The sequence below is a fragment of the Arachis hypogaea genome, chromosome 1 (assembly GCF_003086295.3).
Source record: "Arachis hypogaea cultivar Tifrunner chromosome 1, arahy.Tifrunner.gnm2.J5K5, whole genome shotgun sequence".
NCBI lineage: Eukaryota > Viridiplantae > Streptophyta > Magnoliopsida > Fabales > Fabaceae > Arachis > Arachis hypogaea.
In genome coordinates this window covers 94,835,140-94,851,548 of record NC_092036.1, presented here as the reverse complement: position 1 = coordinate 94,851,548, position 16,409 = coordinate 94,835,140, and the positions used below count along the sequence as shown (strand labels likewise).

The window sequence follows — 16,409 nt, the reverse complement described above, 5'->3', positions numbered from 1 at the left end:
TGTGGTTTAATTTATTTTTAATATATCCTATATATTAACGAATGATTTTAGTAGTTAATTTTAATGTACATATTACATAATATTATAATTTATGGAGTATTAACGACACCACATGTGTATATACTTTTCAGACCCTTTCTCTGTTTGAATTTTCCTTAACTTTCCGTTCACACACAAATTGACAATTTTATTATAATTTTCTGTCTCCCAAATCCCAATCCAACAGCCAACCCAGCTACCTGATCGATTCTTCGTTGATACCTATATGAAAGCAGTATATATTTTAGTGGTCTTTTTATTTATTTTAAATTATATTTTAATTAATAAATTAATAATTAATTAAAATAATAAACATTTCATGCTTACTTTCATTTTTACTACATATAATAATAGGATATTGGAGAGATTCGGTGTAAATTTTCTTTTTTAAAATATCATTTATCATATATAATTCATAAAAAGTACATTTTTTAATTTATTATTAGCATTATTATATGCATTTAATTAATAAAAAAATGAATTAACAGACACACATTATATAATACCAATTAAAACACTAGTTATAATAAAGAGATTTTGTATTTAAATTTTAAAAATTATAATTTTAAATAAATATACATAATAATAAAATATTTTAAAAATAAAAGTTTTTGTTTGTACACCAAACTTTATATATATATACCAAAAAAACAATTAAATTCTCAAAAAGTCAAAATGCACTTAATAAATAAATAAGTTCTAGATTTATAAAAATCTTAATAGATGACTTTATTCCAAGTCTCTCCCACGTTTGTATATATATATAGAATGAATGAAATTGGTTACTTTCATCCCATAAACCGCAATAATTCTCTATCTATAAGATGACATATAGTAGCAGTGGAACAACAACAACGACTAACTCTAATATTATTAGCAGAAACAAACTCAAATTTCACCACCAAACATGATGATAGATGAAGTAGAAGAAACATTAATTTAATTTTCCACCATGGATGGCGTATTCAACCTCCCTGAAGCCACCAGGAGCGACTTTCTCCGCTCTCTCATGCACACTTTTGGTTGCACATACATATGCCTCTGGCACTGCCACTCATCATCTAAGTATATTTATACATACATACGTATCACTACTTGTATATGTTAATTTGTTTCTCACTTTCCTTTTTTTTTTATTTGGAGGTGTAGTAATTTATTGTTCTTGGATGGGATTTACAATAATGTAAGTAGCACCGTAGCTGAAGAAACGCTTTTTAATCTATATCAGCGTTTAACCTTTGATGCCGCCAATGACGAGTATGTAAGCCTAGCTAGCTAATTAATAAAGACGAATACTCACATGCAATTATCTTTATCTAAAGATGATAGTCAAAAGCTGTTAGATTATTATTTAACAGTTTTTGACTATCAATTTTACATAAAGAAGATAACTGCATGTGAGTTTTTTTACCATATTTAAATTAAGATTGAGTTTTTTCTTGTAATATTTTTCAGGTGGGTTCCTGGTGCGGCTTTCAGGAGGCACATGGCCTACTTAGAGCTTCAACAATTGGATCTTCTAAGACTTGCATCCGCCGTTATCCAAACACAATTCTATCTGGTAAGGTATAGACGACAAGCAGTTAATTTAATTTGATAATAATTTTCCTACTTATCCGCTAATTAATTAATTCCTTTTACACAGGAAGCAAGGATTGAGGTAAATTAAAATAAAGCATAAACTTATAGTTGTGATTGATATTTATCTGATGAATTAACTAATAATGAGTTGTGTTATTGTGTATATTCACAGACAGCTATCTTCATGGGGTGCAGCAAAGGGGAAATTGAGCTTGGTTTCTCCACTATCCCTCAAGTAATAATTAATTCTGTGATTAGAATTAGATTCTCGATTAATTAATAATTAAAATTATTGTATTTGTAGTCAAAGAGCTATAGTTCAAATAGTATAGTCTCTCATCCTTATTTAGAGGTTTCGAGTTCGAATTTCACTCCTTATATGTGCAGATTGACATGAAAGCAGCAGTGAAGAGTTTATTCCCAGAAGATTTTTCAAGAGAGCAGATTCATCATCCAGCTTCATCGTCTTCATGTTCTTGCCCTAGCGATGAATTCTCATCCTTAGGGGGAGTATTGTTACCCGCACCAGAGGGTGAGCAAGAAGCAATCATAAGAGCAATCCTTCATGTTATTTCTTCTTCTTCTTCACCCGCCACCACTACTTCTCAACCACCACCATATAATAACAGTGCTTTCAGGGCATACCCTTCAACTACTTACAATTTAGTAACAAGTAGCAGCAGAAGGTTTAGTTTAATGAAGAGATCTATAGAATTCTCTAGAACCCTACATTTAATGAGAATTAGAGACCGCTTTCATTTTCAACGTCAACATCAACCGCCTCATCCCCTCATAATTGGTACCCAGAATGCTAATAATAATAAGCATCTTCATCACATCATATTAGAGAGAAGAAGACGCGAGAACGAAAACAAGTGTTTCCGGGAACTTAGGGCATTACTTCCTCCAGGAACTAAGGTATCTTCTTTTTGGAAAAATATAGGTAACCAACAACATTTTTGAACAATGTGTGAAAAATGTGAATTAATAGAGTTAAAAGAATAAATTTAAATTAATAGCATTAAATTAAGGTGTAGTATATTTTTATTTGATTGGTGGTTTAAGATAGTCATTGTTTATCTAGCATTTCCCTTGTTTTTAGATTTGCAATTTTAATTAAATATAGGTGGAAACTCAGGTGCAATCAATTTTACGTGAAATTGATAACTGAGAATCGTTAGATGATTTAACTGATTTAACTAAATTTTTATCTAATGATTTTCTATTATCAAACTGCACTTAAATTTTCACCTTAAATATATTAAATTATCTAATAATTCTCAATTAAAAATTTTACATTTTTCACATACGTAAAAACAATTGTATTGTACGTGAATTTTTTCCTAATTCAAAATATAATTTGGCTAATTAAGTCACTTGAACTTTCTTCCGCGTTTAGAAACACAAATCTTCGGTTCTTATAGCGGCAAAGGAGGCATTGAAGTCTTTAATTGCTGAAATTGAAAAGCTTAACATAAGAAACCAGCAGTTAAAAACACTACTTGGTTCATCATCATCAAGCTATGGAAATGTTCATATCTCCTCATCACCATCATCATCAAATGAGAGATTGAACGTTGCGGTGTCGCATGTAGCGGGGTCGAGTTCATCGGAAGAGAGAATGGTGGATCTGGAAGTCGCTGTCAGAGGAGAAAGCTCGTCTCATCATCATCAATCGGATATTATGATTCGCATATTGGAATTCTTGAAAAGCCTTCAGAACCTCAGCTTCGTTTCCATGGCCGCAAATACTACTACTAATACACAAGGCACAACCATCACCCAAATCATCTTCAGAATAAGGATTCTTCAGGTATGTACCAAAATCACTTCATCACTGTTATGGAAATTTCTAAAATTATTAATTTTATGATTTTATGACAAAAAAATCTAAAATTAATATTATAATAATATATAATTAAATATATGTGTAAAATTATTTTGTTTAGACAGTAATTAATATCGTGATTTTAGCTAGGTCAGCTACATTATTAATATGTCCAGGACTGATGAATCTAAGTCTGCATTATCTCACATGTTGAAAAATGAAAATCATAGTAGCATCTAACAATTAGGTTTCAGAAAAGTAGCAGCTACTATATTATTCACATATTAAGTTGAAAGGAAGGAGCTCAGAAAGTGCAGTAACTAATTATGAAGGTGCTTTAGTTAGTATGCTATAGTTTGTTATTTGAGGTAGTAAGTTCAAAATAATAATTGAAGAATACTAAACCCTAAACCCTAAACCCTATTTAAAATGTAGACTAAAAATATATTGTTGCATTAATAGACTCAAGTAATTGGTAGCATTTGAATATTTTTCATAATAATATTTTTTTCAATTATACTAAATATATATCAAAATCAGTCGCACAAAGTCAGTCAGTATAAAATATATGTTAGAATACAAATATATATTGAAAATAAATTAAATCACATATAAATTTATGCACAAATAATTTGGTTACTAATTTTAGTAATTAATTTTGGTTGTTCGAATAGTATTTTTGTATATTTTTTGCCGCCAGCCATCAAACTAGAATAATATAATTTATTTTTTTTCTAACTTTAATTATGTACATTAATGAACTTAATTCTCTGTGAAAACCTTTAAGCAAAATTGTGAATGCATGTAACTTTTTATGGTTGCAGGGAAGTGAATGGGACGAGTCTGGCTTCGTGGAAGCAGTGAGAAGAGTTGTGTCTAACTTACCTTAATACGTAATTGACAGTTAATTATTTTGTAATATGGTGGTGAAGAATAAGAATCACTGAGTTAATTATTTTCTAATTTTTAAGTATTTAAATATTAATTTTAGTATTTATAAGTTAATTAGAATTTTTGTAGAAAAGTATCAAATTATACACAATAATTTTTTTTTGTGGGGGGGGGGGGAGGGGGCTTTTCTGTATTAATTTTGTATAGTTGTAGAAATTTTTGTACCGTTATTGAATTATAAATTGTGATGCTTTAATAATTATTTCTGACATTTCGGTACAATTCAGAAAATATTATTATTATTATTATTATCGTATATACACTTAATTTTATAAGAAATTACATGAATAAAAATTATTTAATAATTCAAAATTTACCTTGATAAAAATGAAAAATAATATAATCAGATCTTGGGTCATAAAGTAACTTCAAATGAACAATAAGATTATACTTGCTCTTTTTTACATATACATGTTATAATAATCAAAATTCTTATAATTCATTTTACTTTCTTAGTTTCAGATAACTATTCGCATGAAAATATTTTTATATGAAATAATATTTAAAATATTAATATATATTATATTAAATCATCTAATAATTTTCAACTATTATTACATTAAAGCATCTTCATGCAAGAAATCATATTCATAAAATGCTTTGCTACCCTCACATTTGAAACTAGAAAGATTAAGCGTAACAAAGGATCATTCCCCATAAATTAAACCAGAAAGATAAATTGATAATGTAGTTTCCTTGCTTCGTTGTTGATTCATGAATTCTCTTTTTAGAAAATCCGCAGGGACCGGAGAGTTAGAGACAGTCAAACAACGACTTTGACTACCTTCAATAAATTCTTGTATGTTATCCCTTTCTTTAATTTCTTTGGTACATCAATAATAAAGCTTTAGATTGGACTTTTATTGAGGTAGTAAGCTACAAAACTCAAATCAAACAAAACTATTCCTAGAGCCAAAACTAGTAAAATTCACTGTTTTTGTGCAGACTTTAGTAGAGAGAAGATGACAACTCTATGGTCTTAGAGCATAGAAAAGGTTAGAGTCTTAAAAGGCATTAAACCATTGGAGGCGTTTTTTTGTCTTATTGATAGTTACAACTTCAAAGTTTGACCAAACAAAAAGAACGATTTTGGCTTTAGTTATACTAAGCAGAGGCTGAGGCTCTCTCCCTCTGAACACCGGAGACTAAATTGATTGATTAGTGATTACCAATGAAAATGACACATAAAGTGATTGATTACCACATTCTAATTGCAACCTTAACAATTTTGGTGCTGCTTTATGAAAATTCTGAATATCACATTTTAGCTTGAACATGCTGATGAAATACACACCTACCATTATACAAATTGCATGGTAAAATCCTTACAAGTGATTAGTGATGACTCAACTATTGAGAAATGAAGCCATTCCCATTGCTTCCTAACTGGTCATTCCTTTCCCTTTGTTACTTACATGTGCCATATGACTCAGCCTATATAGTATGACAACTACCCCAAAAAGGTTCAATTTACAAGGGAAATGTGCAAAACTTACAATGTTTGACCCCAAGTAAGAATGATGTGATCCCAAACCAACCAACAAGGATTTTAGGCATATACACCATTTTTATGAGCCTTGTTGATTTGAGTTGACCCTTTTTTGCTTCCGATTCATCAAGCTACATCATACATAAATCACATTGGTCGACATGGTTGCTCGAGTGCGCCATAATTCATAAGATCAAGCTTCGACAGCAGCTGAGGATTCTTCATCGGTAGACTCGAGTGTTGTTGTAATTTCTTCTTTGACATCACTAGTCACATCTGAATCTTGTACCTTTTCCACCTCAGTATCATCAAGAAGCTTCTCCCTGAGTTTCATTTGAAGTTCTTCAAATGCACTATGATTCTCGGCCAGGAAACTCTTAAAAGCATCCCTACCACGGAAATTCTTATCATTGAAGTAATACATAGCACCGGCCTTTAGGATGATTTTGTGTTTTACACTCAAGTCTATGATCTCACATTCTCTATTTATACCCTTGCCAAATTGAAGCTCAAACTCAGCAGTTTTAAATGGAGGGGCAAGCTTGTTCTTTACAACCTTGACAAGTACCTGGCTTCCCAAAATCTGTAAAAAAAAAAGCCAAAAAGACAAACATTCATAGCAGAAGATGTAATAATCCAAATCAATCTCAAGTCCCTCAGAACAGTGCTGATTCCAGCAAAACTGTGTTCACATATTTATCACGTAAGCATTATTTGAAAGTTCAAACTGCAATGTTTGAAAGTAGGAAGAATCACAGCAGAATAATCAATGGTTGATTACCTCTTCCCCTTTCTTCACAAATCCTATTCTTCTAATATTTAGCCGCACAGATGCATAGAATTTCAATGCATTGCCACCACAAGTAACTTCCTGGGGCCCACCGAATCCACCAAAAGTAGAAAGCTTTGACCTTACCTAGAGACACATACAAAGCAATTCCCATTAATGGAAGATATAAATCCCCTCAGTAACTTGAAGAAAGGTACACGTTTACCCCACAGAAAACACACTAAAAAAAAATACATTTTTTTCCTTTTTGTTTTTCATAGAATCGCCAATAAAATATGATAGTATATGGCAGAACATCCCTCAACATCATTTAAAAAAAACAGTTACAGACCAAGATCAAATTAGTAGATAGCAGAGTAACCCCCCAAAACAAGTTTTCTGTATTGGCTAAGTTGCTAAGGTTAAAATTAAAAATATTCACACAAGACTGATGACAGTGCAATTACTGGTTTTTAACTCATACCTGGTTTATAAAAATCAATATACATTGAGAAACTGACAAGGAGTGGCTTAATTTCCGAAGGGCCTGGCTCATCAACCTAGCCTGCATTGCCATGTGTGCATCCCCCATTTCACCATCAAGCTCCCCTTTAGGAACAAGAGCAGCCACCTGTGAATGTAAAGACAGAAATTTAGTAGACATATAGCCAAATAAAATGGAGGAAGTAAAAAGAAAGACATCAGAGGAACATTAAATTCACTCATTCTTTCACACTGTCAAGTCAGACGAGTAACTCAGTGAAAGATTTATAAGTACAAATTTCAAAATCTAAAATTTGGCCCTAGGTATGAGCTCAAAAGAGAATCCATTGGTGAACAGTTTCCAATTTTCTCCATCACAAATCTTTCCTCACTTATAACCAGCGCAGAAATGCTATATAATACAAGTAGCAGAATATATCTTTGAACATGAATAAAAACAGAATCGATCAAAAAATTTCTAGTGCTGATGAATCTTTTTATAAGAAGGCTATTTTGAGTTATTACCATAACTAAGCAAACTAAATGATAATACTGGCTAAAATCACATTCTATTGGTGAAAAATTTCTAGTTCTTATACTGATTTGGCAAATCCTATAATAGATAAGGACTTAAGTGCAGCCACTACTACTGATATAATCCTAGACAAGTTACAATGGGAACCAAGGAAAGTATTAATTAAATCAAAAGGGAGCTGCATACTTACACTGTCAACAACAATTACGTCAACTGAACCACTACGGATTAAGGTATCCACAAGACTAAGTGCTTGTTCACCACAATCTGGTTGTGAAAGCAACAAGTTCTCAGTATTCACACCAATGGATTCTGCAAGTGCCTTATCAAGAGCATGCTCAGCATCAACAAATACACAGTAGCCTGCATGAAATGAAGATATGAATGCAAGCATAAACTAACTACAAAATCCTTAACATATATTCCTTACAAATACATCATAGTAGTAAACAGACAGCCCTTCTTACTTATCTTCGGTATTATGATGTTATTTATTGTGGTAACTTCATTTTTATGATCAAAATAGCATAAATTGAGCCTGAAATGTTGATATAGCCCACCAAGATACTTGTAGTACAGATTTTAAATTATACACATTATACCTCTTACTTCTCTCTCTGCCAAAAGGATAAGAGAAGTGGAAAACAGAACACAACCTGTTCACAACTGGAAACTAGCTAGGTACTAGCAACTACAAATTGTTGCTGCAGTACAGAAACAGTGATTAATGAGGAAGTAGAGATATTTAACTAGTGATTTGCCACTTCCAAATCATAATTGAGTTACAAGACACTGACACTGGGATAGGTATTCGTTCAGTGTTACAACAGAGAAGAATACATCCACTGTATTATCACAATGTATACAGAAAAATCAAAGGGAGGGAGATTAAAGCAAATGCCTCTTGTGATTGACAATAACATATTGACAAGTTGACAACTATAGGGGTTATGGTCACATTACAACCAAAAACAATATAGACATTATCATCAGGGGCAAAAATTAGCATCTATAGATAACCTCCTTGCTTCTGTGCCTCTGAAATCACATGTAAAGCAAGAGTTGTTTTCCCCGAAGCCTCTGGACCATATATTTCCACAACACGTCCCTACAACAGTTATATATAACAATCAGCTTACAACTATCAACCAGTGAAACAATGAACCATGAACTAAGAGACAGAATTCTTCTTTATTTATCTCTTATCATATCAGATGAAATTGTGGAAGCATAATTGTCATGCAGTTGCCAAATTAACACAGCAAATTAAACGTGGAAGGAAAATCAGAAGTCAGAGCAAAGCAGAAAATCTTTTCACCAACGACCAGCTAGATTAATTTATAAAAAGGGTTCAATGTTTGCTAACGCAGAATAAATTAGCAAGAAACTTTGTTATACAAGGATTTAAAGATACCTTTGGAAGTCCACCAATTCCCAGTGCTATATCAAGAGCAAAAGAACCACTTGAGACTACAGGTACATGTCTTGGTGAGACAGAGCGGCCAAGCCACATGATAGATCCCTTTCCAAATGAAGAAGTGATCTGATCTAGAGCTTGCTGAAGGGCCAACTCTTTCTTAGACATGCTCTCTTCACCAGAGTCACTACTTCCATCAGATTTAGAGCGCCTTCTACCTTCATATGAGTGAAATGGAACATTTCATCAACTTCAAAATCAGTAAAAAAAGATGGCAGGTAAATGTTGCAGGAAGAAGAAAGCAACGGCTACTAGCACATTTTGGTTTTGGTTAGGTTCAACACATAAAAAAAATCAGCTCAGATGTCCATATTAAAAAGAACCCATAACCATGGAAATATGTAACCCTGCAACATGCTTATTCCAGTTTATAAAATATCACTTTGAGGACTCACCAAAAGCAACCCAAAATCCCCCAAGTTCAACTGCACCAACTAAGACAAACCCCTTTTCACGATATAGTCTCCTTTTAACATAAGTTACAACAGGAACAACAAAATTTGAGACTTGTTTTTAACACTTCCCATAAAAGACATTTATGACTAGAACTTTCAAAAGCATATGATCATAAGTCCTTCATGCACAGAATATGAACTAATTCTGCCAAATCATTATTTGTCAAAGTCGTGTGCTGCTGCAGATAAAGGGGATAGAAGAAAGCAATGGAGTTTCAAAAGTTTGAACCTTTAGACGAAAAGCTTAGAGCCTGAGAAGTGCCCAATACTCCTAGTTTAAACCCCTGCAAACAAAACCAAGCCATCACAGATTATGCAACATAACGAACATGAGGAAAAAAAATTATAAAGCGCAGTTCAAATCAGCTGGAGAATGCAAAAAGGAACTATGACATATCTTGAACAAGAAAAAAAATTGAAAATTTAAATAACCGATCACAGTGGAAAAAGCATAACAAAGTATGGGAACCTGAGGGAGGAACAGAGTGCGCTTGATGATGGAAGCGTTGCGAAGCATCCTCGCCATGGAAGAAGCTATCTGTCTCTGAGCGAGGGTTCAGACTTGGAAGTTGGCTAGCACCCCTTTATGCCCAAATAGCAAAAGAAAGTAACTTTGGATAGTTGAATCAGTGCACGAAATGAACGAGCTAGCTTAGTGATTCTGATTCACACCATTTTGCAATAGCAGGGTTTATGTTGTTCAATATTTTTCAAAAATGGAATTTAATGAATTTTAGGGTTTTTAACGGAATGGACGTTTTGATTTCCCTCCCTTTTCAATTCCTACACCACCTCACAAGTCACAGCAGTGGTAGAGCTCAGTCAACAGTCAAGTACTGTAAAGTGTAAACCACTGCAGGGTTCAACTCTTGAGGGGGAGCATTGTATTTGTAGCTAGCTGCATCTTTTTTTCCTTTTTTTTATTCTCACAACAATTGTCATTGGGCCGGGCCCAATCCATTTCCCGTTTCGAATGGGCTAATGACAATACTTAGGATCGGGGTTGTTCAATCTACCCACAAAAAAAAAAACTATTTGTTATAATTTGAATGGCCATGTCTAATTGTCTATGGATCCACAATTTTTTTTTCTCCATTCAAAGATAAAATGTGATTCTTTATTATTAATTTTATAAATAAAACTAAGAAAACAAAAAAATATTAAAGAATTATAGATTATATTTTACTTATTTAATTGATAACAAAAATTAAAAAAAATTATTCTCTATATAATTTTATCAATTTTAAAGATATAATTAGTGCAATTAAAATTTTAGGTATAATTTTAATTTATGACAGTAATTTTAGGAACCACTTTAAAAATTTACTCATTTTTTGCCTTCTTTACATATTAAATAGAATAGTAGAGGGTGCAATAGTTGTTTTTCTTTATTGATGGACATATATCCTCATAGAATAAGGTTAAGATGATCGATTCAAAATAATAGTTGAGGTGCATTGGTAGAATTTGTGTAATAAACTAATAATTTGTTTGTAGGTGGTTGTTATGACTTATGAATCTATTTTTTATATTTAGAAGTTTTGTAGAGGGTTCAATTCTTCTTGTTTGCTAAGAGAATAAAGAATGTGGAAGATAATTAGCTAGAAATTAAAAATAAAACTCTTAATTTGTTTTTGACTTTAAATATTTTAATTTTTTTTTGAATGAAAATTTTATTTATTTTAAAGTGAATATTTATATATAGTTATCTTTATGTGAAGTTAATAGTCAAGAGTTGTTAGATGATAATTTAGTCAAATTTATTAAATTATTTAATAATTTTTAACTATCAACTTCGTATGAAAATAATTATTGATAAATTTTTATTTTTTATCTTATTTTAAACCATGTCTAAATGAGTTAAACACCATTTAGTGTTGCTAGATATTAAACTCCAAATGAATGATCTAAATGAGTTAACCACTTAATCCTATTTAGCGCCTAAATGTCGAATATAAAATGAATTAGTGACTATAGTCAGTATAGGTAATTTAATAGTGAAGTTACCACAGACGTCACAATTTTAATAGTTTACATTTTTAATAAAACATGTTAATTATTTAATAATAATAGTAGATACTACTACTACACTAATTACATACACGTTCATGATTCCTAAATTCAATTGTATGTGTTCTAAATTTTTAATGTATGGTTAATTTAGCTGCTCATGGTATTCTTTAACTTAATAGGTTAGTGACTGATTCATCGTAGATTTGAGTTCTATTTAAGAGTTTATTGTTAGTTAATAAATTGCTGTATATATAAGGTGAGATTTGAATCATAGACACTTGCTTAAGCAGACGAGTGAACTGACCACTCGATTAATCTAAGTTAGTTAATTGTTTTAAATTAATTAAATAATAAATACTTTTTTTGTCTGAATAATAAATACTGGTTAGGTAATATTTTTTTCCTGGGACTGGGCCATACACGAAGAGGCTTTGTGAAGCAGGCTAAGCTGGTTGGGCCCCCATAAAAGCTTGTCAAGAAAGGAATGTCCACGGAAACCTAATACACTTTTATGAATTTTACAAATAACAATAATAATTAATTTAAACTAATAAATAAAATTAAGAGAAGAAAAAAAGAAGGAAGCCCTAGTAGGCAATAAATAGAGGAGGCGTAAGAGGGTTTAGAAAATTGAGAGGAAGAGGATTCATTCGAGGGTGGCCACGTTATTTAGCGACCCTGAAACCCATCCCCCTTTTTTCTCCGTTCCCCTTCTACTCTAGGGTTTTTGGTTTTACCTCCTCCTTCTTCTTTTCTTATTCACTTCTTCTTCTTCTTCTTCTTCGTCACAATGAGCAACGACAAAGATGCCTTCAACGTTTCGGATCTCACTACTGGTACACAACCTTATCTTCACTCGTCGTTTCTTATTTTCGTTTCAATTCTCCGATTCTATTGATTTTTCTTCTGTCTTTGTTTTTCTGACTCGCTTCTGCTTTCATTTCGTGCTCAAGCTCTCATCCAAGAGAACAGAGCCGACCTTGTTAACGCTCTCAAGGTATATCTATATAACTGCATGCTAATTGGACTTGCTTTGGACTTGAGTCTTAACATTTGGATTTAGCTTCCTTAATTAGGTTACCAACTTTTGGTGGAATCATGTGATTTTTAGTAATTTAATCTTTTGCTCATTTTGTGTGTGTGCAGAACAAGATACAGAGTCTCGCGGGGCAGCACTCCGATGTTCTAGAATCTCTGACACCTAGTGTGCGGAAGAGGGTTGAGGTCCTCAGAGAGATCCAGGTAAACGCCATTGCTTCCTGAAGGTTTTTCACTGCTGTATTACTAGCTTACATGGGATTTTCAGATTTCTTCTTCATATGTGTTCATTGTTTAACTTGGTGTTATTATTAGTATTGTTGAGTACTTGTGTTACTTGGACTTTTTGCAGGGTCAACATGATGAGCTAGAGGCAAAATTTTTTGAGGAGAGGGCAGCTCTTGAGGCCAAGTACCAAAAAATGTATCAGCCATTGTATACAAAGGTACCCTAAGTAATCTGTTGTTGTAGACTGTAGAGAGTGAAGTTGCATATGGTTTTGCATACTGTGTCTGTTTTGTATACTTTGTGAAACTTAATTCTTTCATCTGCAATATTAGAATTCAAACATCATGGTTTTGAATTTTATTGCAATGATGGATGTTCAGTATATCTTTATCTCCGGGTCCAATGCCACGTTGCTGGTTGCTACAAGCTATGACCAATGATGCTATGATTGGACCAAGAGCAAGAATGTTCATTTGTTTCACATCTTGATAGGAACCTGCGGATCTTATTACACTGTGATCTGCGGAGCCGTTTTATGTGATTACATTCTATTTTATGTAATCCTTTTACCGGAAAAAGGGAAAAAAATATGTATCCCTCAACCATTTCTTAATGGATGCAGCGCTTTGAGATAGTTAATGGTGTTACTGAAGTTGAAGGAATAGCAGAGGAGAAAACTGCAGATGCTGAAGAGGATGAAGGTACTAATTACAAGATCACACCTTTTCTTTAAATAGCATTTCAATTCATTCACTGATCATTTTGATTTGGTTTTGTAGAAAAAGGAGTACCTGCTTTTTGGCTCAATGCAATGAAAAACAATGAAGTGTTAGCTGAAGAGGTTAGTTGGTTCTATTCAATAGTAACTCATTTTTTTTTCTTTTAAATGTTTATTTTATGTCTTGCAACCAAGTCTCAGTGTTAGTTGAAGAGGTTAGTTGGTTCTGTTCAATAGCAACTCCTTTTTTCTTTTAAATGTTTATTTTTATGTCTTGGAACCAAGTCTAATTTTAAGTCTTTGTGAAATAGATTTCAGAGCGTGATGAAGGTGCTCTCAAGTTTCTCAAAGATATCAAGTGGAGCAGGATAGACAACCCAAAAGGATTCAAGCTCGAGTTTTATTTCGATACTAATCCTTATTTCACAAACACTGTTTTGACAAAAACATATCACATGATTGATGAGGATGAGCCAATATTGGAAAAAGCAATTGGGTTAGCTATTTTTTTCCCTTTTCCACTTTATTGCAATTGCACTATTAGCTATCCACAACTTTATTGTGTCACAACGGGTTGGCTTTTTCTTAAATAAATTTGGTGGTTACTTTTTCCTGTAGGACTGAAATTCAATGGCACCCAGGGAAATGCTTGACGCAGAAGATTCTTAAGAAAAAGCCCAAGAAGGGTTCAAAGAACGCAAAACCTATTACAAAGACTGAAAACTGTGAAAGTTTCTTCAATTTCTTCAATCCACCACAAGTTCCTGAAGATGATGAAGATATTGATGAAGATATGGTAAATCTTTTATTTTATTTTATTTTATTTTACAGTAATTTGTTATGGAAGTCTTTAGTTTAAATCTTTAAGAGGAACACAAGCAGAAGTAAAAATCTGTAAATTTGAAAACCTGCTGTTAAGCTGGTAGATATGACCAGATTATTTGCCAGAGCTAATTAATGTTCTCTTTAACAGGCCGAGGAACTTCAGAATCAGATGGAACAAGACTATGACATTGGGTGAGCTTAATTGTTTCCTTCCATTCCCTCTGATATTTTTCAATATTGTTTTCTGAATCCAGGATTGATGAATTCTCTCATATCACACTTGTTCAGGTCAACAATAAGGGATAAGATTATACCTCATGCCGTGTCATGGTTTACTGGTGAGGCCATTCAAGGCGAGGAGTTTGGAGACCTGGAAGATGATGATGAAGACGACATTGAGGAGGATGATGAAGAGGATGATGATGATGAGGAAGATGAGGATGAGGATGATGAGGATGAGGATGAAGAAACCAAGACCAAAAAGAAGGTACTTCATGTTAATTGTTTGAAATGCTGAAACACTTCTATTTATTTAGTTAGTTTTGTACTAAAGTATTTTATTTCTTGCCATCACCTCCACTGTGGCGATGATTTTGTTTGGAATGTCATTTCAGCCATCACATAAGGTAAGATAGTCAATTTTGTAATCTAAATTATAAATGAAATAGGGCTTGATGCTGAGGCCCATAAGTTTCTTCTTTCTAACTCGTTTCAACTTTGGCTGGAAATTTTCAGAAGGGTGGAAGAGCACCGGCTGGTGAAGGTCAACAGGGTGAGCGACCTCCAGAGTGCAAGCAGCAGTAGAAGTTTATCTATTATGATTTATGCAGTAGCTGAAAGCTTTCTTGTTGGAGAATGTCTGTTGAAATAGTGGGGTTCATGCGGTTTTGTTTTATGATGCTTAATTCATTTTTCTCTTTTAAGGTCTTGGTAGTTTGAATTGTTGGTCCCCATTCTCCTATTTTCCCTACATGTTTTGGAGAGAATGTTGTTATATAGTGTTAGGATGCTATGATTGTTATTGCTGGACTTTGTATTTGTGTCTCGTATACTTCAAATATATAGTGGGAGTTTGTGGTTTACTTGTTGCTGTTGATTGTAAGCCATTCAAGGATGTTCGCGGTTTTGTTCAGTTTGTCAATTGATTTTTGAATACCCCAATTGCTAAGACAAAACACAACTTCTACCCCACCAACCATATTAAGAGAATTTGTTGTAGTGTAGCTGTCTTTTCGAAGGGGTGAGCGGTGACAAAAAGTTATTGGAGTTCGTATATCGTATCGTATATAATGGAAATGGAACATTTAATAATGGCATAGCATCATCATCATGATGTTCGGAAATACTAAAGTAACATTTGACCACCCATCATGATGTTCGTATATCACTTGAAAAGATGTATACTTAGAATTTGGATTTTTTAAATTTTTAAATTTTATTTTAAAAGATAAAGGGTGATTTTTTACTATTGAATAATTTTTTTATATTTAGTTTTTGTTTCATTTATAAAATAAATGATGAGAGATTATATTTTATTTTTTAAAATGAAGTTTAAAATTTAGAAGATTTAAATACGTACAGGTAAATATTGAAAGAATCAAGTAATGTAGCAAGTTCATGTAAGATGTATGAAGTCACGAAGGAATTGGCAATGAAGAGAAGACAGGCACGGATTCGGTACGCGGTTATACATAGCGCACCGAAGTGCCATTTACTTGTTTGGCGCACCGGTCAGTCGAAGTCGAAGGAGGTAAGAATAAAAATGCAATTTTTTGGTGGGTTTTTTTTCGCAATTTTGTATAAGTTAGAGGCGTACTTTTATAATTTTTAAAATGAATACATTTAACTTAATGGTCAGAATTAGTTGGACAATCAGCATTTGGCTAACAACTATTACTGTCGCTAAGTTCCTCCTCCAGCTCAGGTTCTCTTCCTCCCCTTCCCCTCCCCTTTTCCATCCGTCGCAGTCGCACCCTCTTC

General features: G+C 32.9%; 3 protein-coding genes, 1 long non-coding RNA gene and 1 other non-coding gene across 7 annotated transcripts; 4 read left to right on the top strand and 1 right to left on the bottom strand.

Moving 5' to 3' along the window:
• Positions 1-889: 889 nt before the first annotated feature.
• On the top strand, positions 890-1,622 carry LOC140183973 (uncharacterized). The gene is made up of 3 exons (XR_011880571.1): positions 890-1,104; positions 1,189-1,296; positions 1,495-1,622. It is a non-coding gene; the product is annotated as an uncharacterized lncRNA (long non-coding RNA).
• Positions 1,623-1,697: 75 nt separating this feature from the next.
• Positions 1,698-4,621, top strand: LOC112776694 (putative transcription factor bHLH041). The gene is made up of 4 exons (XM_072233873.1): positions 1,698-1,855; positions 2,008-2,538; positions 3,020-3,433; positions 4,273-4,621. The coding sequence occupies exons 1-4, from the start codon at positions 1,805-1,807 to the stop codon at positions 4,336-4,338; spliced, it is 1,062 nt and encodes a 353-aa protein (XP_072089974.1). The 5' UTR covers positions 1,698-1,804; the 3' UTR covers positions 4,339-4,621.
• A 989-nt stretch (positions 4,622-5,610) lies between these two features.
• On the bottom strand, positions 5,611-10,499 carry LOC112697043 (DNA repair protein recA homolog 3, mitochondrial). The gene is made up of 8 exons (XM_025750032.3): positions 10,077-10,499; positions 9,837-9,891; positions 9,090-9,310; positions 8,696-8,783; positions 7,866-8,038; positions 7,142-7,288; positions 6,670-6,804; positions 5,611-6,471 (listed from the first exon to the last, which is right to left on the bottom strand). The coding sequence occupies exons 1-8, from the start codon at positions 10,131-10,133 to the stop codon at positions 6,082-6,084; spliced, it is 1,266 nt and encodes a 421-aa protein (XP_025605817.1). The 5' UTR covers positions 10,134-10,499; the 3' UTR covers positions 5,611-6,081.
• A 1,673-nt stretch (positions 10,500-12,172) lies between these two features.
• LOC112697051 (nucleosome assembly protein 1;3) lies at positions 12,173-15,511 on the top strand. Of its 3 annotated transcripts, XM_025750041.2 has the most exons (12): positions 12,198-12,456; positions 12,574-12,617; positions 12,767-12,862; positions 13,011-13,103; positions 13,509-13,587; positions 13,666-13,727; positions 13,916-14,100; positions 14,223-14,400; positions 14,578-14,621; positions 14,718-14,916; positions 15,044-15,055; positions 15,165-15,511. In XM_025750041.2, the coding sequence occupies exons 1-12, from the start codon at positions 12,411-12,413 to the stop codon at positions 15,231-15,233; spliced, it is 1,107 nt and encodes a 368-aa protein (XP_025605826.1). In that variant the 5' UTR covers positions 12,198-12,410; the 3' UTR covers positions 15,234-15,511. The 3 variants fall into 3 exon arrangements, with proteins under 3 accessions (XP_072055711.1, XP_025605826.1, XP_025605832.1); XM_072199610.1 differs by lacking the exon at positions 15,044-15,055 and having other exon boundaries at positions 12,173-12,456; positions 14,718-14,925; XM_025750047.2 differs by lacking the exon at positions 15,044-15,055.
• Positions 13,283-13,435, top strand: LOC112714776 (small nucleolar RNA snoR2/U65). The gene has a single exon (XR_003159351.1). It is a non-coding gene; the product is annotated as a small nucleolar RNA snoR2/U65 (small nucleolar RNA).
• Positions 15,512-16,409: the final 898 nt, after the last annotated feature.

What these genes read in the sequence shown, in the direction of transcription:
- LOC112776694 (XM_072233873.1), top strand. Translation starts at nt 1,805, where the DNA reads ATGGGGTGCAGCAAAGGGGAAATTGAGCTTGGTTTCTCCACTATCCCT. An exon ending in TACTTCCTCCAGGAACTAAG is followed by an intron (nt 2,539 to 3,019) that starts GTATCTTCTTTT and finishes TTCCGCGTTTAG; the next exon opens with AAACACAAATCTTCGGTTCT. An exon ending in TCAGAATAAGGATTCTTCAG is followed by an intron (nt 3,434 to 4,272) that starts GTATGTACCAAA and finishes TTATGGTTGCAG; the next exon opens with GGAAGTGAATGGGACGAGTC.
- LOC112697043 (XM_025750032.3), bottom strand. Translation starts at nt 10,133, where the DNA reads ATGGCGAGGATGCTTCGCAACGCTTCCATCATCAAGCGCACTCTGTTC. An exon ending in AGAGGCACAGAAGCAAGGAG is followed by an intron (nt 8,039 to 8,695) that starts GTTATCTATAGA and finishes CATTTCATGCAG; the next exon opens with GCTACTGTGTATTTGTTGAT. An exon ending in TATTGATTTTTATAAACCAG is followed by an intron (nt 6,805 to 7,141) that starts GTATGAGTTAAA and finishes ATGTGTCTCTAG; the next exon opens with GTAAGGTCAAAGCTTTCTAC.
- LOC112697051 (XM_025750041.2), top strand. Translation starts at nt 12,411, where the DNA reads ATGAGCAACGACAAAGATGCCTTCAACGTTTCGGATCTCACTACTG. An exon ending in ACCTTGTTAACGCTCTCAAG is followed by an intron (nt 12,618 to 12,766) that starts GTATATCTATAT and finishes GTGTGTGTGCAG; the next exon opens with AACAAGATACAGAGTCTCGC. An exon ending in AGATGCTGAAGAGGATGAAG is followed by an intron (nt 13,588 to 13,665) that starts GTACTAATTACA and finishes TTGGTTTTGTAG; the next exon opens with AAAAAGGAGTACCTGCTTTT.